Here is a 26,044-nt window from a genome sequence, read left to right on the forward strand (position 1 = left end):
GACTTCTTGCATGCGTCCTTTTTCATTCAATACTTTTTAGTAATTTTCTTCCTTTCCTTCATAAAGTGCACATTACTTTATGGCTTTCAAAGTAACGGGTGCTTTTCTTTGTAACATGTAGATTACTTTATGCCTCTGAAGTAACATAGTGCTTTTTCACCTTATGTTCTAACTTATGTACTCTTTGTTCTCTTGTTCTTTGTAAATTTTCTTGCACATGGGCCAAGTCAATATCTTTTAATGGTACATGTTTTCTTTTATCAAAGAAAGATAAGGTGTATTGGTCAGAAGGGAAGTTGATATAGTATCGATGGTATCTTTTACTAGGAGATTGTTTTTCTTGTTTTTAGCTATGTTGCTTGTCAAAACAAAGGAAAAAGTTTTTGCATATGTGAAACGACATGTCTTGTTAAAAATAATGTATATAATTTTTCATATATTCTCCATTATGTGTAACGTACTTAGATTTTTACATAATTTGAGACTTAATCTATATAAATGAAAGGCATCTTAACAAACTTAGCTGTCATTTGAAATGTTGGGTGTCCCATGGTGTTGCTTATGGTGATGTGAGAGGGTCTTCTTGCGATGCATTTAGGAATTTTGTGTTTTCCCAAAACCGTCAATTTTTATCCTTTACAACATGGATGTGGAGGGTCATAAGAAAAGTTTCCCAAAAGTTAGGACTCAGGGCAATTACACATAGGGCTAAATCTGGTGTCTGATTGTAAAATAGTCTGTGGAGTTGTTTACACACTAAAACGACGACCTTGTAACACCAAAAGTGCCATGTCCTAGTGGTTATTAAAGGTAATCTCAACCCTATTAGCGAGGGCTCGAATCATGCCAGATGAGGTCTCAAATAGAAGCTTTGTCGTCTAGTTAGTGGGTGTGGAAAACATTCCAGGATACTTAATTTTTTTTGGAAACTGGGCGTTCATGGCTGTGTGTAACTCAACCTGAGGGCTAATTCCTTTTTTGAGCAGTTTTACATACATGCAAAAGTTAGGAAACTAACTATTGTGGTTTGTTAAAGTGTCAATCAAAGCGTCTAAGAAAGGAGCATTCAATCGATTGACTGACATTATTATTGGTGGATGGATGGAGCTTCACTCACGCCTACGCTCACAGAGGAGTGTCGGTGATCAGTAGGACACTGGAGCATTTTTCACTCACGCCTACGCTCACAGAGGAGTGTCGGTGATCAGTAGGACACTCGTAGTAGGACACTCGGACACTGGGGCATTTTTTACTCTTGGTAAGAGAGGTTTTCCCCCCCTAAGTCCTCGTCTTCAATATTGACTTCAAAGACGTCGTCTTCTTCTCGGAAGGTAAAATGGAGCTCACGCGTGTGCGATGTAAATTTGTGCAACTGTTAAGAATATGTTTCGGTTCCTTCATCGTCGAGCAGCTGCACGCCAATGGCGCCGTTAGTCCTGACGATGATGACCATCCTCTCCGCGCTGCTGCTGTCGCCACCTCCCTCTCAGCAGCAGCCCTACGACTACTCCTACGCCCAGCTCAACACCACCTGGATCAACGACCCCGTTTCCCTGCCACGCCACTCCGTCAGCTTCACAGACGGCTCTGAGGTCCGAGCTGTCCTGCTCAGAAGCCCCTCGGGCTTCGGCCCCAGATACGCCTGCGGCTTCTTCTGCAATGGCACCTGCGACCGCTTCCTCTTTGCGGTCTTCATCCTGCAGACGGACAGCGGCTCGAACATCATCATGCCTACCTTCGGCTTCCCGCAGATCGTCTGGTCCGCCAACGGGAACCATCTAGTCCGCGATCACGGCACCTTGGAGCTCACATCGGCTGGTGACCTCCTGGTCAGAGACGTCGACGGTGCGCTCGTCGGGTCCACCAATACCTCCTAAATATGGCATGTTCCTCTATGCATTTGCTCCTTATGATCAACCTCAACGCTATTGGAGCACAGACCTTGTGCGCGATGCGAAAAGCTACAGAGATATCCCCTATGCTGTGTACAGCAACAGCAGTAATATCGATCTGTTCCTGTCAAACGATCATCTTCACAATCAACCAGACGTTTCGGTCTCACTTCCATTCAACGTAAACGGATTTAGTATGACATACTTAAGGATCGATCCTGATGGAATCCTTCGAGTGCATGGTTAGTCAGACAGAGATGGCTGGACCGTTGCATATAATGTTCTTGCTGAGGTTGACCCTTGTTCCATTCCAAGCACTTGTGGGTCATATGGTCTGTGCACACCTCCTAATGCTCAGTGCGTCTGCTTGCAAGCTTCCTCTGGCAACAGCACCTTGTCCACTGACTCCTTTACCCTTATCAACTCTCGCAGACTTGCTGACGGCTGCATTCCCAACAGTGGGCCTCTTGATTGCGACACAGAAAACACGTCCACCCATGGCCAACACTTCCTGGAAATCAGTAATGTGGACTATCTGGGTCTTACGTTCAGTGATGGTAACACTACTGCTTCATTGGATGAGTGCAAGTTCAAATGCTTGCAAGATTGCTCCTGCAAAGCCGCCTTCTTTGTGACTGGCATCAACAGCACTGATCCCTCAGGTAATTGCTACACAGTGACCCAAGTATACACTTTGAGAATGAGCTCCGAGGATCTCCAGCATTACGATTCAGTTGGTCTAATCAAGATGCAGAATGTATCGGCAATTGCCCTTGCACCCACAGATCAGACTCAGCAATTGCCACCAGCTGAAAGTGTTAAAACGTCCAAGATGCCTGTCACAGTGGGTATTTCCACTGCAGCAAGTGTTCTTGCCATCATTGTAGTTGCCGTGACAGTTTTAGTCTGCAGGAGAAGAGCACTGCAAGCAGCACAGAATGGATCTGTTTTTTTTGACAAGGTGCCAGGATTGCCATCACGCTTCGCATATCGGGATCTCCGCCATGCCACTCAGAATTTCTGCGACAAGTTGGGGGCAGGTGGTTTTGGTACTGTTTTTTTGGGGGTTCTAGCAGATGGACTACAGGTTGCTGTGAAACGACTCGAGAGTTCTAGGCAAGGACACAAGGAATTCCGGGCTGAGGTATGCACCATCGGAAGCATTCATCACTTGAACTTGGTTAGACTGTGTGGGTTTTGTGCAGAAAGGGAGCACCGACTACTAGTCTATGAGTTCATGCCAAATGGGTCTCTTCATAGATGGCTTTTCGGTACAACTGACACCCTCCTGGACTGGAGCACTCGAGTTAGTATAGCTCTAGGAACAGCACAAGGACTAGCCTATCTTCATGAAGGATGTAGGGAACAGATAATTCATTTTGATGTTAAACCGCAGAACATTCTGTTGGATGATCGCTTCCTAGCAAAGGTGGCTGACTTTGGCCTTTCCAAATTCATGGACCGTGACCAGAGCCAAGTTGTAACAACAATGCGGGGCACATCTGGGTACTTGGCTCCTGAATGGCTTCATTCTACTGTCACAGAAAAGGCAGACGTTTACAGCTTTGGCATTGTGCTGCTTGAGATTGTGAGTGGACGGAAATGCCTAGATGTCAGCTCTGATTGTAGTGATCCAAATCAGCAGACCATGTACTTGCCAGCTTGGGCGAAACTCAAAGCACAAGAAGGAAAGCTGCTCCAGCTTGTAGACTCTCGCTTGGGTGACAGTTATCATGAGGAGGAAACTGTGAGGACTATCAATGCCGCTTTATGGTGCATTCAAGTTGAGCCAGCAAAGCGTCCAGCCATGAGCAGTGTGGTGCAAATGCTTCAGGGTGTGTTGGATCTGACACCACCTCCTTTGGCATTGGGTGTGCACTTTGAGGATCTTCAACCACCAAAGGACTCAATGCCACCCGCTGTCCATCTCTCTGCTCCAAGATGAAAGAAACTGTCCAGATTATATTCTCACTGTACTGTGATATACCTGATCCAAGCAAGCTGAATAGACTTGCACCAGCTTGAACTATACAGGGCCCAGCTGCAATGAAAGATGATCCGTTGGAAACCAAACTACACTGGAGCTCCACTTCATTCTTAACGAAGCATGCTGGTATCAGACTGAAAGCACAGAAATTGGACCCCATGTCAAGAAAATAGCTTATTAAGCATAGTTTGCAACAAGCACTAGCAATTGTAATAGCATAGGTTCTATGGCAATGCAAACAAAATCCTAGTTGTATATTCTTTACAAAATTATCAATTTCTGAACACTTGAAGGGTGGCATGACATCTTACATGTGTTTGTGATGCTATGGAGCCTATCCACACATAATGGGATCAAGGTATATGACGGCCTACTAGAATAAACAAATCATATTAGCTAGCTCAAAACTTTGGATACTGTCTTAACCCTGAACCTGCCCCAGTTAAAGAAGCTGTGCTGACTGGTGCCATATAAAACAACTACCTCTACTTGTCAACATGCAGTGTATAAAAGAAAACAACGACAGCCATTGATTAAATTCATTCTAGTTTTCTAAATAGGCCAGTTCATATTATTATTTGTTAATCAATAAGCATGGATGGGCTTGGGAGCTAACGTGGTACATTTCCTCTACTTGTACAACTGACACTCAATCCAGTACCTCACTGTCCTTGCAAGACTGTGTGCATGAAGTTCAGGACTCTCTCCCGCCCACATTTCCTGCTTTATACTCTCTTGTATCAGATTCTTGCCTCTAAGCCCATGTTCTTTCTCTTGTTCTTCAATCACAGTTCCTCTTTTTTTTTTCCCCCTAAAGTTATAGTTCCATTTCTCCATAGCTGGTATTGCAGACAAAGCAAAGTTGTGCAGAGTTTTCAGGCTGCAAAGGCCTGCTGATTGAGAAGGAAGACTGGCTGTGAGCTCTGAAAGTGCAAACTACTACTGAGATGGCCCTGTTGTTGGCAAGGCCAGAGCAAACATGTGGATAGCCAACCTGCAGCAGAAGATTCGCAGGCTTGTCAGTAGGCTGCTTGCTTCTTGTTGGAAGGCAACACTGTATGAGCGTTGAGCTTCTTAGGAGTCAATAGCTGGCAAAGCTAATTCGTTGCATAGTTAATATACAGGTGGAGATTGTTGGAATTTACAACTAACTAATGGTCAAAGTGTTTTATGTGACGTGTAAACATGTCCTACAGTGAATGGTTGCATGCCTCTTCACATGCATGCTGCGCCCAATGTACACGTCTCTCATTATAATGAAAATAACATCAATATGAGCAATGTCTCTGTGTATTTACTGTAGCAATGCAGTTCCAGTTCTTTCTCTTCTCTACATGGTATCAAGCGGTCAAACGATCCCGTGTGGCTATCCCTGTCTGCCCTGCAAGCACCATCAATCTCTTTGAGAGATTCTACACAGGAAGAAGCCCTATGGATGGTGATGGATCCGTCACTGGCCAAGAAGAAGGCGCATCATCCTCTGAGCCACATACAAGTTTTCGAGATCAGTAGAGGCACCCTCTGAGCCCCCAATCTGTCAAATTGGCCAAGATATCCAAGTGATATCCTCTGAGCCAAGTTCTGAAAATCTAATCTAAATGGGCGATCCCCAACCAGGCACTCCCATCCCTGGTGATCCCAAATTTGCCGAAATCATTGTCAACAAAGAGCGCCATACAATTCATGCAGTTGCCCACCTGGTCGCTGCATACCCTTTTTCATCAATCACTGCAGGTAAGAATTCCTTCACCCTGATCTATGTGCTCCCTTGCCTACCTGTCGGAGTGCACTGCCAGGTGATTCTCCATGGGCCGAAAGACATTTTCGGCATGAGGTTTTCTGGGTGCAAGAATGCCTTGGTAGCCGCTGGTGGACAGAGATTTTCAATTCACAAGCAACAAATGTTTGTAAAGCAGATAGTAGATATCCAAAGATGGACCACAGATCTGTACATGGTATGTCTGAAGAGGCTATTACATTTGATTCTTCGAATGTCCAAGACAGAAAGCAGTCCAGAGCTGTCCATGATCATCTAGGAGATGAACTGTTTGATGTTGTCGATGTTTTATATGCTGCAAATCAATTAAATTATCAAAGACCTCATAGTCTGGCTGTTCATGGAGCTGATGTAGATCAGAATGAAGATTCTGAAGTTCCATTTTGGATAGCAATTGGTTATCATGTTTCTTCAAACTCTTTGCAGGTTTATGTGAAGGCACACTCACCGTCTTAGTTGCTGCCTTTCTCTCGCTTGAGGGGGAGTTCATCATAATGAAAATAACATCAATCTGAGCAATGTCTCTGTGTATTTACTGCAGCAATGTAGTTCTCCTCTACAGAGATGTAGGCGTTTGCCAAAGGTTAGAATTGGAAGGCTGTCAAACTACACAGCATCACCAAATTGTTTTAATGAAATTTTGGCAACCTCTGAATCCAGCCTTCCTTGATGAAGAGTGTGGTGATCTAGCCAATTAGGTAGCAATTTACAACAAGCAATAATTTAACAAATAAAACATTCTGCTAATCATTAAGAGACAATCGACACTGCTCAGCACCTAAACTAGCAACCCTTGCAATGTTTTTCAAATGAGTATTCCAAGATACAACCAAGAGGATCATCGCCAGATCCTTGAGAAGATGGAAAGCCTTGCCACAAACCCAAGATATATGTCTTGGAGTTTCCAACTTCCTCTATTGATTGAGTGTGATCTCTTACAAAAGTCACACTCATACAAAATTTGAAATCTTTTGTTCTCCTAAATGACCAATAGCAATTATCCCTGCTTTGCCCTTTGATTTAGAGTACTTGGGGTATTGAATTAGGTGTACTTTAATTGCATGTAAGCCGCACTTGTTATGATGACAATTCTCTTCAGATCTGTTATAAATCTTCAACTTCATAGCAACAATACTTCATCATGTATCACTAAGATTCATGGGCACACATCCCTAGATAGTTGGTAAACCCTAATTTTTGCTAAAATTAGGTTTGTAACAATAGATTATGTAAGAGAGTGGGTAGGGGATATAAAAAGAGCAAATGACATATGTACAACATAATATTTTTTTTCATGATAATACAAATCTATCCTTTACCTCTCAGGCTTCTTCTTGACCTTTCATGGCTGCCAGCCATCTCTCTCCTTTCTTATGTTTCTCTCTCCATTTCTAGTCTTTCTCTCTCCTCGTCCAGACTTTCTCTCTACTTTGCATTCTTCTCTCTTTCTTACAATCTTCTCTCTCCTCTTTCACTCTCCTCTCAAGTCCCTTCATGACAAATGGCATCAGAGCATTGGTCTTTGATCTATTTTCTTCTCTTTTTTCTTCATATTCAAACCTAGTTTTCATCATAAAAACCTATTTTAGACAAGTATTGCAGGTACAAGACATGGATTGTGACTAATAGTGATTTGCAGGACATCTACAATTGGAAAAGGGATAGATATGGCGGTGGATGACTGAAATAGTAGCTCGTTGTCGTGCCGCTACGCGGATACAGAGTGAAAAACTCTAGAGTGCATCGACATTCAACTTTCTTATTGATCTAGAGAGTCAATGCCATATTAGTCATTAGTGTCAGTGTCTGTAGTGTGGATGGTTCAAAAATACTAGATTTTTGGATAAGTTTATCCTATTTTTGATATTTTTGATATTATTTATTGTAAATATCCAAAAGCTATAGACAACTTCTAGAATAGGATGACATGTAAAAAAAAAAAGCAAGTGGCTTTTAGCCATTTTTAGGGGATTTTATGCAAAAAGAAGGATTGGCGAAATCGTGCGTTGCGCGATTGCAATTTACAGACAGCAACAAGTAACACTCTGAATTGGGAGGAGGAGTGATCTGGGGGAATTCTGACAAGGTGTCTTAGTATTTTACCCCCCTTTCGGAGCCAATGGAAGCATCAGATTGGCGGTCTGAGCAGCAAAGATGAAGCTATTGTTTTATACACGTTTTTGGTCTACAAGGGATTTATCTTCTCAGGATGCAAAAATAAATTGGCAGGCTTCACCTCTATGAGTATTCTTCTACATCTTCTATTTTTTTAAACCCCTTCTCTTCCGTCTACTCCTCTCCTTGAATCTCCCTTCACTCTACTGTCTCTTATCCCCGTGGTAGATTTTCGGCCCCAAACGCTCCGACAGTGAATCCGACGTGAAAGTCGGTAGTAGCAGGTTTGTAAAGATTGGGGATTCTAGAGGTTTAAGTGGTAGTGATGCTTTACAACATATGATTGCTTTGTTGCAGCAACAACAACAACGGCAATTGTTACAATAGTAGATGTAAACTCGACATGAAGCATAAATAATTGATTCCTTAGCTGTGAATGCATTGTAGGCAGTGGAACATGAATTGAAGTATTTTAAGGGTCAAAATGTTTCGGCCTTCATCCGGTTGTATGAAAAAAAGATGTTGTTTCATGGGGTACTGCAATATGCGTGGAGTTGTATTTCTCCTGTTTGGCCATGCATGCATTAGATGATCAGATTGATGAGTTACATAGAAGAGATGTTGATTGGGCAGCTTTTAAGAAAGCTTCAAGAGAAGAGTTTTTCTTGGAAGATGCAAGAGTGGTAACTAAAAATACATTTACGGATTGGATTGAAAAGCCCAATAAAGGGTTGGTTGCTATAGCTTTGCTTCGTGAATTTGAAAGTTGGTATGGGCAGTTGGATACCAATGAGCAGCAATCATTGGAGAGTCAGAAAATTGATTTGTTTCTGAAGACTGCAGATCCTGTCTTGCAGGAAAAGCTTACTGATCATTTAGAAGATGCCTCTTCTGAAATTAGATGATTGGGCTACTATAACTAAGATAGTGCATATGTTGGTAAAGAGAGAGCAAATGAAATTAAGATGGGATACAGGCACCACACCTGCCAGTACTGAGAAGGGGTTGAAATTGTAGCCAAGACGTCTGTGGCTATGGTAGAATAACCGGCTATACTTATTGGTCCGGCTCTTAAAGGTGATGTTGTGGATGAATTAATCAAAGACATGCGTGATTTGAGGCTGAATTTGAAAGAAATCTATGCAAAGGTCGAAAAGTTGGATGTTAAAGTAGAAGAGAAGGGTCGGACACAGCCCAAACACCGTACAAAGAAGGATACAAGAGGAGATGCATTTGGTGTGATAGTTTACAGTATGAAAGCGAGACTGTTCAGCCTACCGTGAAGCGGAAGCGAAAATGTTAGTCTTTTGGAAAGATGGCAAAATACATGCAATAGAAACTGGTCTTTCAGTAGAGCTAAATTTTGAAAATGGTGGTATGCAAAAGATATTGGAAGAGATGGCAGCAAAGACAACATTTGTTGCCATAGATACAGCCAATATGGGTTGAGAATTGAAAGGACCGCAGAAGCTCGTAAAGGAGGCATGGTTGAAGCAAAATCTTGTGTTTGGATACAAGCATTAGATTGCATAGAAAAATGCAAAACAACAAAGTCTGAATTGACTGGTGCAAGTCAGAGTATATGAGGGAGAATAGAATGGAGTACACCAATGGATTCATTTTCAGCCTATGCTTATTTAACTGAAGTTCATAATCAAGAAGCTCTTGTGGAAGAAAAGAGAAGAAGAGACAAGGATAATGCTAATCCTTTCTCTTCAGGCCCATCTAAATGCATAATACGAAGTAAAATGGAGCAGCAAAAAGAGGCTGAAAAAGCCATACCTGAGCATGTTATGGAGGATGCATCTCAAGAGAAGAAACAAGAAGGAAAGAAAATGGGCAAGCAGCTTGGTGCCCGTTACAGGTTACAATCAGATCTTGAGACTGCCACAAACCTTAAAAAGGTCCTGGAAGATCACATACTTGGTAGTAGAGTGGAATTCACACTTGGCAAAGTTCTTGGAATCGCGAAGCGTGAATTTCATGATGCAATTATTGAATTACTGAAACGTTTGCAAGCATTGATGCAGACTGACAAAGACATAGAGAAACAATTTCAGAGGGATTACGATGATGCATGTAATGCTGATTTGGAGCGGGCTGATGTTGAAAATGGGTTAAATGGGAGTGTAGTTAGCAAGCTTGTGGCTGAAATTGGTCTTATGGGCAGCACTAAGCATAAAGAGAAGACTATGTATAATGGGAATGTCCATCAACAAGTACATAAAGAAGAATCATTTTATTCCAAGGAGTCATTATTCACGAACGCATTAGGCTTGTGCTACAATAGAGACGATTGTTAAAGTGGGAGAAAGAGAGACGCCTTGCATAGCTCTCTTAGATCATGGTTCCGAAATCAATGTTATGGCACGTAGCTTGTATGAGAATGGAGGTTGGCCGATTGATGTAGATCCCGGATGGCACATGCAGACAACAAATAATTCATCAGAGGATCTTTATGCAGCTTGTCCGAATGTACCCATGACTATTGGAGATGTTAGGGATGAATATCATTTTTTTGTGCACGATTCATGTAGTTATTCGGTGATTTTGGGGCAGCTCTATATTTCAGAATCAAGGCTGGAAACAAAAGCCTTGGATGATGGTTCTTCATATGCTTGGGTTCGGAGTAAAGACAATACAAAGGCGGTATAGTTTCTCAATGTTTGTGTGAATCATCCCCGCAATTGGGATAGATTGTGGCATAATCCTATGCCACCTAATGCACGAGAGTTTAAGGGTTTTTAGACAGCATTGCTGTAAGTGGAGGCTATGGCAGTGCCTCTAGGAAGGTAATTATACCTCCAAGAAAGGAAAAGACTGTGTTTGTGTCTGGATTGTAGGAATGGGTAGCATGTAGTCTTGACAGTTTTAAGAATATTTCAGCCATGTGTAGGGCTAAAAAGAAATATGTAGGATGGGCTAAAAAAGAGCTAAAAGACATATGGTTTGATGGCTGCAAATGAAGGTATTTCAGGTATGTTTTCAGGGCTAGTTGATATTGATACAGTGGCTGAAAATTCTGCAGCAATTAATGCTGAAAACAGGATAGAAAAAGAGGTTATTTATGTTGACACTTTAGAGATGTATGAAGTCATTCAAGGGTTTGCTAAGCATGAATGTTATGGGCTGCAAAACAGGGCTAAAGCAAGGGTAGATGCAAAGTACAAAACAAATGTAAAGAATGTTAAACCTGTGGCTTTGCCTTTACCGCCTATGGGTTGGTTGAAAAAGTGATTCAATAGCCTAGTTTACAGGATCCACATGGAGTAGGACATAAATTTACAACTAAAACTTTACAAGAGCTGAAAATTGGTGATACAAGCTTCCTTTTGCTTTGCAGAAAGAGCTTGTTTCTTGCAGATGTTGGCAAGGCATGGGAAAGCCTTTGTGTTTCAGCCAGATGAAATTGGATATGTTGATCCAACCATAGTTGCATATATGGTGATCTTTACAGTACCTCATGTGCCATGGAATTTAAAGCCTATTTTAGTGCTTCGGGCATATTTGCCTAAGTTGCTAGAGCTTTTGAACGAGAAGATTAGAATGTGGATTTTGGAGCCTTCTTCAGCTCCATATTCGAATCAGTGGTTTACTGTTCCAAACAAGAATGGTGCTTTGAGATTTATATATGATTTACAACCAGTTAATAAAGTGACCATATGGAATGTTGGATCAGGCCTGATAGTGGATGAATTTACAGAAGCATTTGCAAGCAAGGCAATTTACTCTATGGGACATTTATATTCAGGATATGATCAATTCCAGCTTGCATTGGAAAGCCAAGATACCACTACCATGAAGATACCACTTGGATTGGTTAGGATGTGTACGCTTCCACAGGGAGCAACCGATTCAGTGGCGTATATCATGAATGCTATGCATAAAGTTTTGAGGGAGTATATTCCTCAGTTGGACTTACCCTTTCTTGATGATGTGCTAATCAAAGGATGTGATATCTATGAGAAGAATGAAGAGTTGAATGAGTATGAATGTAGAAGATTTGTGGCTGATCATATTGTTGATTGTGATAAGATTTTGAGCCGTCTTGAAGAAGTGCATTTGACTCTGTCAAGAGAAAAGTCGGTTTTTGGACTCTGTCAAATTAATGCAAAATTTTTTACTAATTCCCCCAGCCAATGCGTGGTTGGAGGGAAGGGAATGGGAGAAGGAGATGATGTGTAGTAGTTGGTGTATGGGGGAAGAGTCATGCATGGCCACGTGGTGGCTTCCCTCCCCCCCCCCCCCCCCCTCCCCAAGCTTATATAAGAACACCCCTTAGTGGGGGATAGGGAGGAGGTGACGAACGGCTACTGCCATTGCCGTACTTAGGAGAGCATAGGCTACCATATTGACGACACCACCATGCTGGGAAGATGCCATTGCCGCCACGAACCCGGCTCCAGGCTACCGCTGCAACCGTTGCGCCCCCCCCTCCCCCCCCCCCCCCCCCCCCCCCCCCCCAAGTGATAAACCTGCACTCGTTACGCACTCAACACGGCACAGAAAAGTAACACGATATGAGCTCAAGGTATACTCTTGTATTATTCAATCCAAAAAGCGGGACAACATAGACACATCCCAGGACTACACCCTCGTGACGCCGCACATAAAAGGGTTCACCACTGGGCATAGGGAATCACACGTAGAGTGGAAACAAGGCAGGGCTTTGAGTCACTACTACTCCCTATATAGGTGCAATCGGTAGCAACGGCATGGTATAGCTACAAAGCCCTTACACTCACCCCCGCTTTACTGGATTGCTGACCTCAGCAATCTAAGGGTAGCGTTTGTTATTTGACTCATTCGGGGTCTTAACGCAGCTTTTCCTAGAAAGCTGGTCAGTGTCTGCCGGTCTAAGGGGACCGCGGGGTCTTAACACAGTCTATACTATCAGACTGGCTAGTGTCTACCGCACTAAGACGTTGGGGCTCTTTCGTTTGATGGAGTTATTTGTGATGATTGCTACCATGCGAGTCCACCCTCGACTCGATTCCATTTGAGGAGTGGAGGCACATTTGGGGTCTATGATTGAGAACCGCATTATTTGTTGGAGTGTTGGGGCGGCTCAAGGGTCGGTAGAAGGAGCAGGGGGGTTCTCCTCGAGCCAAAGGGCGAAGGCATCCTTTCCGCGTTCACGGGCCTCCACTTCTGAGATCCAAGTGGCCTCCTTGAATGGACGCCCACGCCACTTGGTGAGGTATTCGGGGAAGCCTCTTTGTTCCCGGCGTCAGAGGAATGCTTCTACTTCGAAGGGACCATTGGAATGGAGCATTGGTACGCACCGTCCCCATTGGTTGTCAGGATAGAACCTGCGCAGAAGACGAGCATGAAATGCATTATGAACACAAACACTGTTTGGCAAGTCCAGCTTGTAGGTGACTTCGTTCAGCACTTGAGTGATTCGGTAGGGTCCATAGTAGCGGTGATTGAACTTGGGGGCCATGTTTTTGGAAAGTGACATATTCTTAGAGCTCACTAGGACCATGTCTCCTTTGGCGAATAGTACAGCCTTTCTCTTCTTTTTTGCTTGCTCTGTCATGGTTATCTTGCTCTGCTCGAGACTTTGCTTAGCTGCTGCATTGCGATCTCTCCATTTCTTCAAGAATTCTTCTGCATCTTGATCCTCCGCTTTGGCCGCTCCGGATGCTAAGGCCAGTGGTGTAATGACTTCTTTTCCTGTGGCTAACTCAAAGGGAGTGTACCCCGTTGCCGAGTGGATGGAGCTATTATAGTGGAATTCCAAGACATCAAGGTACAAGGCCCAATCTTTCTGGTCCACTCGAGCATAGCTGCGGAGGTAATCTTCGATGCCTTGGTTGACTCGTTCTATTTGTCCATCTATCTCCGGGTGGAAGGATGATGAGAATCTTAGTTGGGTTTCCAGAGTCTTGAAGAGTTCCTTCCACATGTCACTCATGAATCTTCCATCTCTATCTGATACAATGGCCAGTGGTAAGCCATGCAGTTTGAATACATGTGTGAAGAAGAGGCGTGCTACCTCCTTGGCATTCAGTGGTGGCTTCGCCGGGATGAAGTGGGCCTGTTTGGAGAAATAGTCCACCACTACAAAGATGATTTGTACCCATGGGACTCCGATAGTTCCACAATGAAGTCCATGCTGATGACATCCCATGGGCGGTTAGGTACTGGTAATGGTTGTAGTAGTCCGACTGGTCTTGATCTTGGTGCTTTGACCATTTGGCAAGTGGGGCAAGTTTTGATGTAGTCTATCACTTCTTCCTTCATGTTCGGCCAAAAGAACTGCTTCCTAAGGGCCTCCAAGGTTTTGCTTTGCCCTTTGTGGCCTCCAATCTTGCCGTCGTGTATCTCATGCAGGATGAGTTTCTTTAATTCCACATTGTTAGGGATATACAATCTGTTGCCTAAAAATAGAATACCCTCTTCTAAGGTGTACATTCCATGTGGTGTCTTCTCTGCTTCCACATCTTTGATTATTTTGTGCATTTCTTGATCTTGTTCTAGGGCCTCTTTGACAAGTTCTATGAAGTTGCTGCTGACCACACTGACAGCTTTCAGGTCAGCTTTCCGGCTCAAGGCATCTGCTATCTTGTTAGTAGGGCCGGGCTTGTGCTTAATCTCCAGGTCAAATTCGGCTAGGAAGTCTAGCTAGCGGGCTTGCTTTGCTGACAACTTGGGTTGGGATTGGAAGTATTTGAGGGAGATATTGTCGGTGAAGACTATTGTATGCTTGTCTTGAACATAGTGCTTCCATTTTCTAAGGCAGTGGATGACTGCCAACATTTCCTTCTCATGTGTGCTCCACCTTGTTTCAGCATCGGTAAATTTCCTTGAGTCATACGCAATGGGGCGACCCTCCTGGACCAGTACACCCCCTATGCCATAGTCAGATGCATCTGTAGAGATTTCAAAGGGTTTGGTGAAGTTCGGCACCCTTAGGATGGGGGTTTGGCTCATGCACTTCTTCATCTACTCAAAGGCTTCCTGTTGCGCGTTCCCCCATGTAAAAGAGTGATCTTCTTTGGTGAGGTGGGAGAGGGAGGCAGTGATAAGGCTGTAATCTTTGATGAACCTTCGACAAAATACTGTGAAGCCGAGGAACTCCCGCACTTCTCTTACAGTTTTCAGTACAGGCCATCTTTGGACAGCTTCCACTTTCTTAGGGTCCACTTTGATTCCATCTGCTCCTACAATAAAGCCTAAGAACTCCAATTCTTTCACTGCGAACTCACATTTTTCCGGCTTGGCGTATAACTGATGCTGCCACAGTTTCTCAAAAACTCGGGGTAAGTGTTGCTTGTGCTCTTCTAAGGTCTTGCTGTAGACTAGGAGGTCATCTATGTAGATAATGACAAAGATATCTATCTCCGGTCTAAAAATTCCATCCATGAGGCCACAAAATGTGCCTCGCCCATTGCTTAGGCCGAACCCTAAGACTAACCACTCAAAACTACCATATCGGGTACGAAAGGCTGTTTTTGGGATATCTTCTTCGGCTATGCGGATTTGGTGGTATCTTGATCTAAGATCAATCCGACTGAAGTACTTGGCCCCATGCAGTCTATCTAAGAGGTCTTCCACTAGGGGCATAGGGTATTTGTTTTTTATGGTGATTTTGTTAAGAGCCCTATAATCTACACAGAGTCTAAGTCCCCCATCCTTCTTCTTTACAAACAACACTAGGGCACCAAAGGGGGATTTGCTAGGGCGGATGAATCCTTGTTCTTCTAGTTCATGTAGTTGCTTCTTCAATTCCATGAGTTCAGTGTGGTTCATGCAATAGGGAGCTTGAGCTGGTGGGGCAGACCCTGGGATCAGCTCAATCTTGTGATCCACATCTCGCCTGGGTGGTAGACCCTTGGGTAGCTCAGTTGGCATTACATCTTTGAATTCTTCAAGTATTTCTGCCACTTCTGTGTTCCTATTCGGTTGTTTGGGTTTCTTGCCATTTTCTTCTTCTTCAATTGGTCGGATCATACACAGATAGACCATATCTCCTTGCTTGACTGATTTTTCGACTTGCTTTGCACTGCATGTCATGATACGTGGCCTGATCACGGTCCCTTGGACCGGTGCTTTTTGGGTCTGGCCCTTTGGTTGGTTTGCAGTTGGTTTTACTGTTTGGCATGATACTCATGGCTTATTCTCCTTCATTTGCACCTTGATTGGGGTCCTGCCAGGTAGCTGCATTCTTTCGCATGGCACTCTGACGCCTTCTCCTTGCATATCTAGCATCATTTCATTCACACCCTTACCAAACATTGCAATGACATACTTGTCATAGAATTCTAAGCCCAATATCACTTCAAAATCATCCATGGGGATTACTAAGAAGTTGAGTTTCACTTTCCACTTATCGGCTTCCACTTGGACTGCAAAGACTTGTTTTACTTCCTTGGCTTCTCCTTGTGCGAATGTTACTATTAATCCTTCTGGGGCCTTTGATAGCTTCAATCCATGTTTTGCTGCACACTCTAGTGTCATGAAGTTGTGTGTTGCTCCTGTGTCCACCATGATAGGTTGGTTTCCTTAGCCCATTCTGCCTTTGATGTATAGATGGTGGACTGCCGCTACCCTGGCTGCCATGCATTGGGGTTGGGCACTAACTAACCCTACCCTTGGGTGGTCCATGCTTTCTTCACTCCCATTTGGAATTTCCTAGATACGTGGTGGTTGTAGTTCTTCTCCTCCATATGCACAAGTTGCATTCACCCTTGATCCACTCGATGAAGCTGTATCTTCTATTGGGCATTTGTTTTGGTAGTGTGGACCCCCGCATTTGAAGCATCTGATGCCAGTGGAAGGGCCTGGGGGTCTCCACCATGATGTATTTGATCCTACGGGCCCATATGATGTGCTAGGGGTTGGCATGTAGTGATTGTTTCCCCATCTTCCTGCTGCTCCTCTTGGTACTAATGCGGTTTGTGATACGGCCGTGGTGTTAGTGGTGTTTTGACTCCTTGTATCTGTGAATGCCCCTTTAGGAGCATTGGGCCTCTGGTTCCATGAGTTGTTGTTGAAGGTGTTGTTAAAGTTGTTGTTGCACCTCTGCGATCCATTTCTTCAGAACCAACCCATCTCTCTCTCCCTTGTACTTGGCGGGTTGGGGCATCTTGAATTTTCCATAATCATCTTCTGAACTACTGTTATCTTCCTCTTCTCTGCGATGGTGTTTCTTCTCCTTCTTCTTGTCTTTCTTTTTGCTTCCTAATTCTACTACTTTCTCCTTCTCCTTCCTTGTATCTTGCGCCCTCCTAGATGTCTTCTCTCTACCCGTTCTATCCATCTCCTCTTGCATTCGGTGTCTTTTCTCCTCTTCTTGTTGTTGAATCACCCATTCTCTATAGCCCTGCTCTACTTCTAGTTTTTTTCTCCTTTCTTCCTCCTCTTCTTTCATCTGCATGTTCCTCCATATTGATTCTAGCATGCCTGACATACCATCTAATTGTCTTTCTAGTCCGGCCACATTCTCCTCTTGGGCCACTCTCCATTCTTGCCCCCTACTCTTCTTCCTCTCCTCCAGAAAGGTAACACGATATGAGCTCAAGGTATATCTTGTATTATTCAATCCAAAAAGCGGGACAACATAGACACATCCCAGGACTACACCCTCGTGACGCCTCACATAAGAGGGTTCACCACTGGGCATAGGGAATCACACGTAGAGTGGAAACAAGGCAGGGCTTTGAGTCACTACTACTCCCTATATAGGTGCAATCGGTAGCAACGGCATGGTATAACTACAAACCCCTTACCCCCCAACCCTCCCTCTTCCACGTAAGCTCTGAAGCATAGAAGCTTCCATAAGGGGGCTTCCTTAAGGCCTGTTTCTGCATGGCCACCCCGAGTGTTTAAAAACCTTCTCGTAAAGCCTCCATTCCCATAAGCTTTTTCGAAAAGCTCCATTCCCGCAAGCTTTCTCGTAAAAGCCCCATTCCCACAAGCAAAGCTCCAACCCCACAAGCCCTCCCATAAGCCCAAATCCCACAAACCCCGGTATTTTCAAGGATTCGTATTTTGGTGAAGGGATCTCCTGCGTACGAGGGAGAAGGCACATCTTGAGGCTGTCCGGAGAACGCGTAGAAGTGAGGGTAATCCGCGGAGTTCAAGTCCTTAACGATGACTCCCAAGAAGTCGCAGGGTGCACCTCCAAGAGGTTCTTCCCCTAACATTCACGTGGACATCACCGTGGAGCCACAAACCCAGGTTCCACGAATTTATTTTTCCATAAATAAATGTTTAAACACTTATGCATGTTTCCAATTCACCTAGCATAGGATAATGCATTTCTCGCTTATCATTAGTTCAAGTAATAGTGATAAAAGTGCATTTGATAAATTATCTCTTTAAACGGTAGATAAGGAATGATGCATGTCACGCAATTGGATCATTTGCATTTCCAGAGTTGTTCGTCTTAAGAGATTAGCTGCATGTTGCTATTTTGGTGCATTTTCAAAGTAATGACTCTAAACGCCTATTACTTAGGCAAAGGAATGAAATTGATAAGTGCATTTTTTACTAGACATAGTAGGAATAAGCGTATGTCGCATTTTAGGCAACATTTTTCTTGTCTATGAGTATTGATAAAAAGTTAAGTGATTAGGTTTCTTGGATGAAAGCTGAGTTGGGCATAATATGTAATGTAAGAGACATTTAGCGAGTTGTTAACGTTAAGAACCCTTTATCCAGGCATAACCCCAGGTACAGATTCCCAGTCCGACCCCTTCACCAAGTACGGCCGTGATTCGGGAGAAGAAGTTTCTTCTCAAGCAGATCAAGCCGCCAGAATTTGACGGGAAAGGAAGGACTGTCCAAGCTGATGCTGAGATTTGGATCGAGTACATGGAAAATTACTTTAAAGCGGCTGGTACTACACCCGCCAACCAGGCAATGCTCGCCAAGCTGAAGCTCACCGGTGAAGTAGGCTTTGGTGGAAGCAATGGTGCAGAGACCAAGGGATCTTGGAAGGATCCGATACCTGGGAAAATCTGAAAGAAGCTGTGCAAGGAAGATACTTACTAGCTGCGTACCGCACACAGAAAATGAATGAGTTCTATGAGTTGAAACAGCTGGGTCCGACTCTGGATGCATACTACTCAAAGTTTGTCTCTCTTCTGAAGTATGCGCCACAAATGGATATGAAACAACAGGTGTCGAAATTTTGTGCCGGTTTAAACCCACCTGTAAAGTGATCAAGGGATGCACTTTCTCAACAAGGCAATTCAACATCTCCTATCCACATTCTTGATTATCCATCAGAAATCCAGACCCTACTACCCTCAAACAAGTGGTCAGGTAGAAGCTACAAAAAATATCCTCATTAATGTCTTGACAATTTTTTTTTTATCTTCACAATCTGATTGGGATCACAAACTCATGGCAACACTTTGGGCCTATCTCATGGCCTACAAGATTCCTACAAGTCTAACTCATTTTCACCTTATATACGATACTGATACCATTATGCCAGTAGAGTTCTTGATTCCCAACTTATACATTGCAATCCAGGAGTGATGGGAAGGCACCAGGACCTGGTAGCAATGCCTAGAAGAACTCAAACATTTGATAGAAACCCCACTCCTTGCAACTCATGCCTTGCTTATTAAGAAAGCCCGATGCAAATCCTAGTTTGATAAACATGTCAAACAAAGATCCTTTGATGTGGATGATCTTGTCTTCATATATTTGATTAAAGGCCATAAGCAGAAACTAAAATTACGAGGTCTTGGACCTTTCCATGTCTGTACGATTAACAAAACAAGGAACAATGAGCTAGAAAGCCTAGACAGCCAACCCATCGAACACTTTAATGGAAGCCATATCAAGAAATACTATCCATCTAGCCATCTATCACACGAACCACCCATGGAAAATATGAAGAGTCCTATATTTCATGTAGAACATATGTTCCATGAACACTTTGGGTAGTGCTAACACCTGACATTACAACCTTCCACTCCTCAATCCACCATCATGAATGTTAAGGATGTCACCATGAGCAACATAGAGCCTATTGATGACCCTCTGATCCCAGCCACATACGTTTACATTCACCTAACTTCCACCTAGTCAGTAATAGTTGATGCTCTCATTGATAAAGGATCAAACTATAATGCTCTACCATATTGCTATTGGAGCAAGCTAGGGCAACCATCGTTACAACCAACCAATGTGAAATTGAATCCCTATGGAGGACAACCATAGACATTGTTGTGTCTTTGTAATTTAATGATTAAAATCGAGACTGAAAGTATCTCACTTATCTTCTATGTTCTTTCGAGCATCGAAGGAGTCACTAAAATTCTGTGAGGGCACACCTTCAAGTACTTGACCAATTGTAATGTCAACTATGTTGACAAATGTATTCATCCTCACATAAGTGATGCCTATGTAATCACCACCTTTTCCCCAAGGGTGGCATGCCTTCTGCTTAGGCCAACTGCTCTCTTCAACCTAGCCAATCACCCCAAACCACTACCTTCTTGATCCAACTCCTTGAAGACCACAGGTGAAACCATGAACCTGTTAGCACACCCTCACAATGGCAATGGTGGCCTAAAACATCATTCTAAGCCTCAACATCTCACACATCACAAAAATACAAGCACGGGCCCTCACATTGACACTACAAGCCACATTTTGAGGGTTATTGAACCCTCTAGTTGCCCAAAGTACCTGTGCCTTTTGACCCCTTCCACTGTCTCTCCTAGTCCACATGCCGCACCACATGCATATCACTCAACATAGCTCCCCCTTGACCTTTCCTTTTCCTTCTTCTTCTCCATCTACTCTATCCCCTCACGAGGACCAAATGTGTTGGAATTTTTAGCACCCACCCTACCTACATACTTGACCTCTCATTTTTCTTCTCCTTCTCCACCTACTCTACCCCCTCAAGAGGACCAAACTTGTTATTCGTCAGGACTTGTTAGCATCCACCCTACCTACACACTTGGATAAGGATACACTACCTTCAAAAGAGGCTATTATTTTCGATCTTCATACATCTGTCCCATATCAAATTAGCAGGTATCAAGCCCCAACACCAGCCACCCTCAAGAGACCACACCAATACCAATAAAGCTACAAAATGCCTAAAGATTTATCAGTAATCTCCAACAAGGAAATTATAGATTGCAACTGCGTTCTATGGTCTATTAGAAAAAATATTTGATTAGAAATCTTATTCGAAGTCCCTATTGGACTATTCTTGTTGATCGATCTTACAAATCTTATAGTATCTTTCCATGATATTATTAGAAATATTGTTGATTCTTTCTAAGTTCTTATTATGACGATTTCTTATAAATAAGATTTTACTACACATCTTGTTTGCAATCCCTCATGGATTGTTCTAGTTCATGCTTGTTGATGTACACTCTTTGAAATTTTATGGATACTTTCTATGTTGGGGTTGGAAATCATTTTTTCAATGTTCTCATTGTTATAATTTATTAGGAATACAATGTTATTACAAATCCTATTGGAAATTCCTCGAGGATCATTATTGTTGATGCTTCTTATCGTAGGCTCTTAGAAATGTTAAGGCTTCTTTCTAAGTTCTTATTGTTATGGTTCTTAGAAATAATATTTTACTACACATCTTGTTTGCAAACCCTCATAGATTGTTCTAGTTCATGCTTGTTGATGTATGCTCTTTGAAATATTATGGCTACTTTCTATGTTGGGGTTGAAAATATGATGGCTTGTTTCAATGTTCGCATGGTAAAAACCTTCTTCAGATCTAGAATATCCAGAGTTTGCTTTTGCAATAGATTCAAAATATATTCATTGGAAAACAATTGACGGGCAGCAGGGATAGACTCCCCACGATATGGCAGACAAAGATCCTTGCCCAGACTCTTAGATGTCAGAAGAATAGTAGTACCATGGACAGAACCAGACCTCTTGCTGTAAGAGGCTATAAAGTCACAGAGGGTAGGATCATTTGGATTTGGAATTAGTGGTAAGAAAAGACCCACAAACTTGGATAAGCCCGCTTTAGCGACAAGGTCTGACTCCAATAATAACATAATAACCATAAATAAGAGATAAACTAGAATAAACACACACAGACGGGACTGACCAATTGACCACCCCAAGCAATCCACATCCTAGAAAAAATTCAGCATGACCTCTACACATATGCGACCAAAAGCTTCATGCGATGCAAGATAAACAAACACCCTGAAGCCCTGTATCAGGTAGAGAAGAAAACTACAGACCGTACATGTAATCGTGTCATAGCAACTAAACCATAATACAACAATCCACTCATAACATGACCAAAACTTCAGTAATCAATTACAACTCGAAAGACTGCATGTGCCCATCTTGCTTGCGAAGCGCATTTATTGAAAAGGAAAAAAGTGTAATGAGGGGAATTAGTTTAATGAATGGTTTGTTTTAAGAATTTATTTAAAAATGGGTGAAATTTTATTAGGTGTTAAACCTTAAAAAGAAAATGGTGGTTCCTTCTTAACATGTTAATTACAAATTATTTGGGTAAAACGATATGTTAAACGAGACCCGGACTCCATTATCCAAACTGAGGTCTCTAAATGCAAATTCATTGACTAAAAATTAATGGTGTGGTTAGCACTTTTTGTGTAGTTCGTGCACTTGTGATGGCGGGTTCATTTTTAAATAAACTTAGATGTGTCTGTAGCGCACGAAGCATATGCTAAGTGAACGGTGGGTTTATTTTATTTTATTAGAAAAATGTGTGTTTGACACGAGTACGCGTGGAAAAGGGGGTGATTAAAGTTTATTTTAATAATTAATTGTAGTTATGAGGTGACTAAAAATAAATAAAGCATGAAATATATAAAAATAAATACATGGCAGGGGGTGTATGTAAGAAACTGAATGTGCATGTATCAGTCCCAAGATGCAATGAGTCCAAAAAAAACAAAAGCCACTAATTCGAAAAAAAATGTGACACCTCATTAAAAAAAGAAATATCAACGCAAGGTTAGTATGGTCATATTTGGTTTGTTTGTTTGTTATTAGTGGTTGCGTATTGTTATTATCATTATTATTATCATTTGGATTTTTTATATTATTATTTTTCTAAAAAAAGAATATTAGAACGAGCGTTCTACAATAAACCCTGAGTGAGAATTGAACCATCAGGTTTCAACAATGTGTCTGTATTTTTCAGCATTTTTCAATTTATTTTTTAAGTTTAAAATGAAATTTCCTTGAATTTAGGTTAAAAAATTAGCATTTTGGCCTTAAAATAATATTTTATCCATTGATCACAGCATTTTCAGCATATGAAACATTCCAAAAATATGCAATATAGTTAATGTTATTTTTTGAATTATTTTTGAAATTATTTTTTAATTTTATGGATTTTTAATAATTTTAGTCAATTTGCAATGAATTTGAAAGGATTTTGGCAATTTTTAAATTTCTTACAATTAATTTTTTGTATTACAACCAAGAAAATAATCCAAAAAACTTTCCAATATGTTAAAGAAATTTTCAGTTATTTTTTGGTGTTTTATTGAATTTATATGAATTTTTAAGTGCTTTTAGGTGTCTTCTCGGGTTGGTTGGAAAATAATAATAAAAAAGGAGGTACCGGAGTCTGCATGTGAACAGCTACATGTGAACAGACGAGCATGCACCACTGCACAGACAAGACCAGACACATGTCCTCGCGTGTGAACACGTACACGCAACTCCCGAACATGACATGAGGACGCCCGCAAGCACGCACAACTGCGCGAACACCCGCAACCACTCGTAAGCCTAGTTGAGAGACACGATAGCAGTGGGGGGAAAAAGGGGTGGAATGGGGGCTTAAATAGGGGTGGGGGGAAAGGGTGGGAATGGGGGGCTTAGCAGGGGGGTGTAGGGAGGGGAGGAGGGCCAAGGAGGTGGCGATGGTGGAGGCAAACGGGGCAGCGGCGATAGGGTGGAAGAGGAAGAGGAGGGAGAAGAAGAAAGAGGAAGAGGAGGGGAGGAGGAGGAGGAGGAGGAGGAGGAGGAAGAGGAAGAAGGAGGGGAGGAGGACGAGAAGAAGAAGAAGAAGAAGAAGAAGAAGAAGAAGAAGAAGAAGAGGGAGAAGAATGAGGAGGAGAGGAAGAAGGATGAGGAGGAAGAGGAGTGGGGAGAAGAAGAAGAAGAAGAACGAGGAGGAAGAAGAAGAGGAGGAGCAAGAAGAAGAAGAAGAAGAAGAAAGAAGGAGAAGGAGGAGAAGCAGGAAGAGGAGAAGGAAGCGGGAGAAGAGGAAGAAGAAGAAGAAGGAAGAATAGAAGAGAGGGGGGGTCGGGGAGAGAGAAGAAGAAAGAGAGAGAGAAAGAAGAGGAGAGAGAAGAGGGAGGTAGTTATGAATGGGAGAGGGGGAGAGTAATTTAAAAAAATAAAAATAAAAACAAAAATGAAATTGATGTTTTTTGTTGAATTTTAAATAATAATAATAATAATAATAAGAGAGGAAAAAAACCCCCCGAAAAAAATTGCAGTGCCGAGAATGAGGGGCGACGGACCATGGCGCGAATGCATCACGTGTGTCGAAAGACGGAAATGAGGGCGTTCACGCGCAAACCTGCGTAACTTCGGAATGCAAAAATAAACAAAAATTAATTGAAAAAAATCCGTTAGTCGAAACAAAGTATGGAAAAAAGGGAAAATGGGTAGGATAATGTGGTGGACTGGCTAAATACTTCAAAAAGTGGTTCCGACTGGGATAGGGCCCGCTCACGTGGAAAACCCACAAAAATACACCCGAAACACGACACAAAATTGAATACAAAGGGATACATAAGTTGAAACCCGGCGAGATGAAAAGGAAAAAGGTCCACAGTGAGGTGTCAGACTTGATGGATATGGGAAAACACAATTCTGGGGGAGGTAAAGCACATTCGTATGGGAAAAACAATAAAAACACATCCGCCTACTGAATGGAAGATCCGTGCATCGGAACAGAGGGCAAGAAAAAGGAAAAATGCCAAGACAAGTGTGGATGAAAGGGGATTAGGTCAAAATGCATTTCCGAGGCATGAGGAGGCATTCACATGGAAAAATGATAAAACGGGGCCCGAAACCACATCTAAAAATTAATAACAAAAAATCCGAAGGTCGGAATAGGGCGGAGTAAGAAGGAATAATGGGCAAGAAGGTGTATCGGACAAAGCTATCAAATCAGAAGAAAGTTCCGAGGAGAATAGGGCAAGTTTGCATGGAAAAAGGATGAAAAGATACATGAAAAAGAAACGAAAACCTGCAAAAAGTAAGAACGGACAAACCATACCTCAGAATGACTAGTTGTAAAAATAAAAAATGTCATCTGGAAGGTATAGGGCAGGATTGTTACATCCATTCGTGGTTCTGAATAAAAAAGGATGCATTAACATGGGAAAATATCAAGGTAACGTGAAATTCTTCAAAAAGTAATAACTTGTAAACCGTTGATCAGAACAGGGGGCTGTAAAAAGAAAAATTGTACCATTCAAAGGGAAAAATAGGGCTATAAGGTTGGATATGGGTTCAGGTGAACGTAGGGTACATTCACATGGAAACTCATCAAATCAAGAGATAGTGATAAACATGGGAGGAACGTCCTCACAAGAGTGGGGTGAGAGAGGACGGGTAGGTGGGGAAGGGACCCCATCCGGCTGTGTCATAGATGAATGATCAGAATTGGGATATGCATGAGTAGATGCCTCGTAGATGCGCAAGGACGCGTCCCCACACTTAAGACTATAACGGGAAGGGTAAACCAAGCAACAGGGACCTAAGACTTGACATTCAACTAGACGGCGACGTCCCCATCCTTAAAACATGACCATCACTTGAAAACAGAAAAAAGAATAGGGTTAGAAACACTTGGCCCGATTTTTACAGATAGTTGACAGTGATTGTTGATGGCATGTGCGGGATCACAGTCGTCTGCAGAAGGTACCAAAGCGTCTTTATAGCACACGTCCAACATGGCAGGGACCACCCAGCAGCACCCAGGGAGATAGCTCTGTCGGTGAAGTGCGTTAGTGATAATGAAGGATTTAACATTCAACTCATTGTCACTCATGGAGGAGGATGAAAAAACAATTGCTCACCTCAACTCTCACATTGCTCAATGAATAATCATGGGAACCCATAACTCACACCCGATTTAGAACGGAATGAGGAGGAAGACTGAACTTCACTGTTTTGGCACAAGGATTATTTTCTTTTTGGACAAATGGTTCCTTCTTCTTGTCACGTGTGATGGCGGTAACCTCCAATTTCACCAAATTGGAGGCAGGCTCTTGGAGCTTGGACTGGTTTTATCAACAACAC

At 42.6% G+C, this 26,044-nt stretch overlaps 2 protein-coding genes across 2 annotated transcripts; both read left to right on the forward strand.

Moving 5' to 3' along the window:
* The first annotated feature begins 1,331 nt into the window (after nt 1-1,331).
* On the forward strand, nt 1,332-2,145 carry LOC148018622 (uncharacterized). Its single transcript, XM_087662046.1, has one exon. It carries the CDS (start codon nt 1,422-1,424, stop codon nt 1,875-1,877), a length of 456 nt encoding a protein of 151 aa, XP_087518172.1. The 5' UTR covers nt 1,332-1,421; the 3' UTR covers nt 1,878-2,145.
* On the forward strand, nt 1,885-5,022 carry LOC148018623 (G-type lectin S-receptor-like serine/threonine-protein kinase SD2-5). Its single transcript, XM_087661584.1, has 2 exons — nt 1,885-2,055; nt 2,140-5,022. The coding sequence occupies exons 1-2, from the start codon at nt 1,885-1,887 to the stop codon at nt 3,835-3,837; spliced, it is 1,869 nt and encodes a 622-aa protein (XP_087517710.1). The 3' UTR covers nt 3,838-5,022.
* The last annotated feature ends 21,022 nt before the right edge of the window (nt 5,023-26,044 follow it).

This window comes from Lygodium microphyllum, chromosome 21 (assembly GCF_053477565.2).
Source record: "Lygodium microphyllum isolate KBCC chromosome 21, Lygodium_microphyllum_v1.1.10, whole genome shotgun sequence".
NCBI lineage: Eukaryota > Viridiplantae > Streptophyta > Polypodiopsida > Schizaeales > Lygodiaceae > Lygodium > Lygodium microphyllum.

Excerpts from the sequence above, each read along its gene's own strand:
- LOC148018622 (XM_087662046.1), top strand. The coding sequence starts at position 1,422 with ATGGCGCCGTTAGTCCTGACGATGATGACCATCCTCTCCGCGCTGCTG.
- LOC148018623 (XM_087661584.1), top strand. The coding sequence starts at position 1,885 with ATGTTCCTCTATGCATTTGCTCCTTATGATCAACCTCAACGCTATTGG. Across the intron at positions 2,056-2,139 it reads ACAATCAACCAGACGTTTCG|TCAGACAGAGATGGCTGGAC; the intron begins GTCTCACTTCCA and ends GTGCATGGTTAG.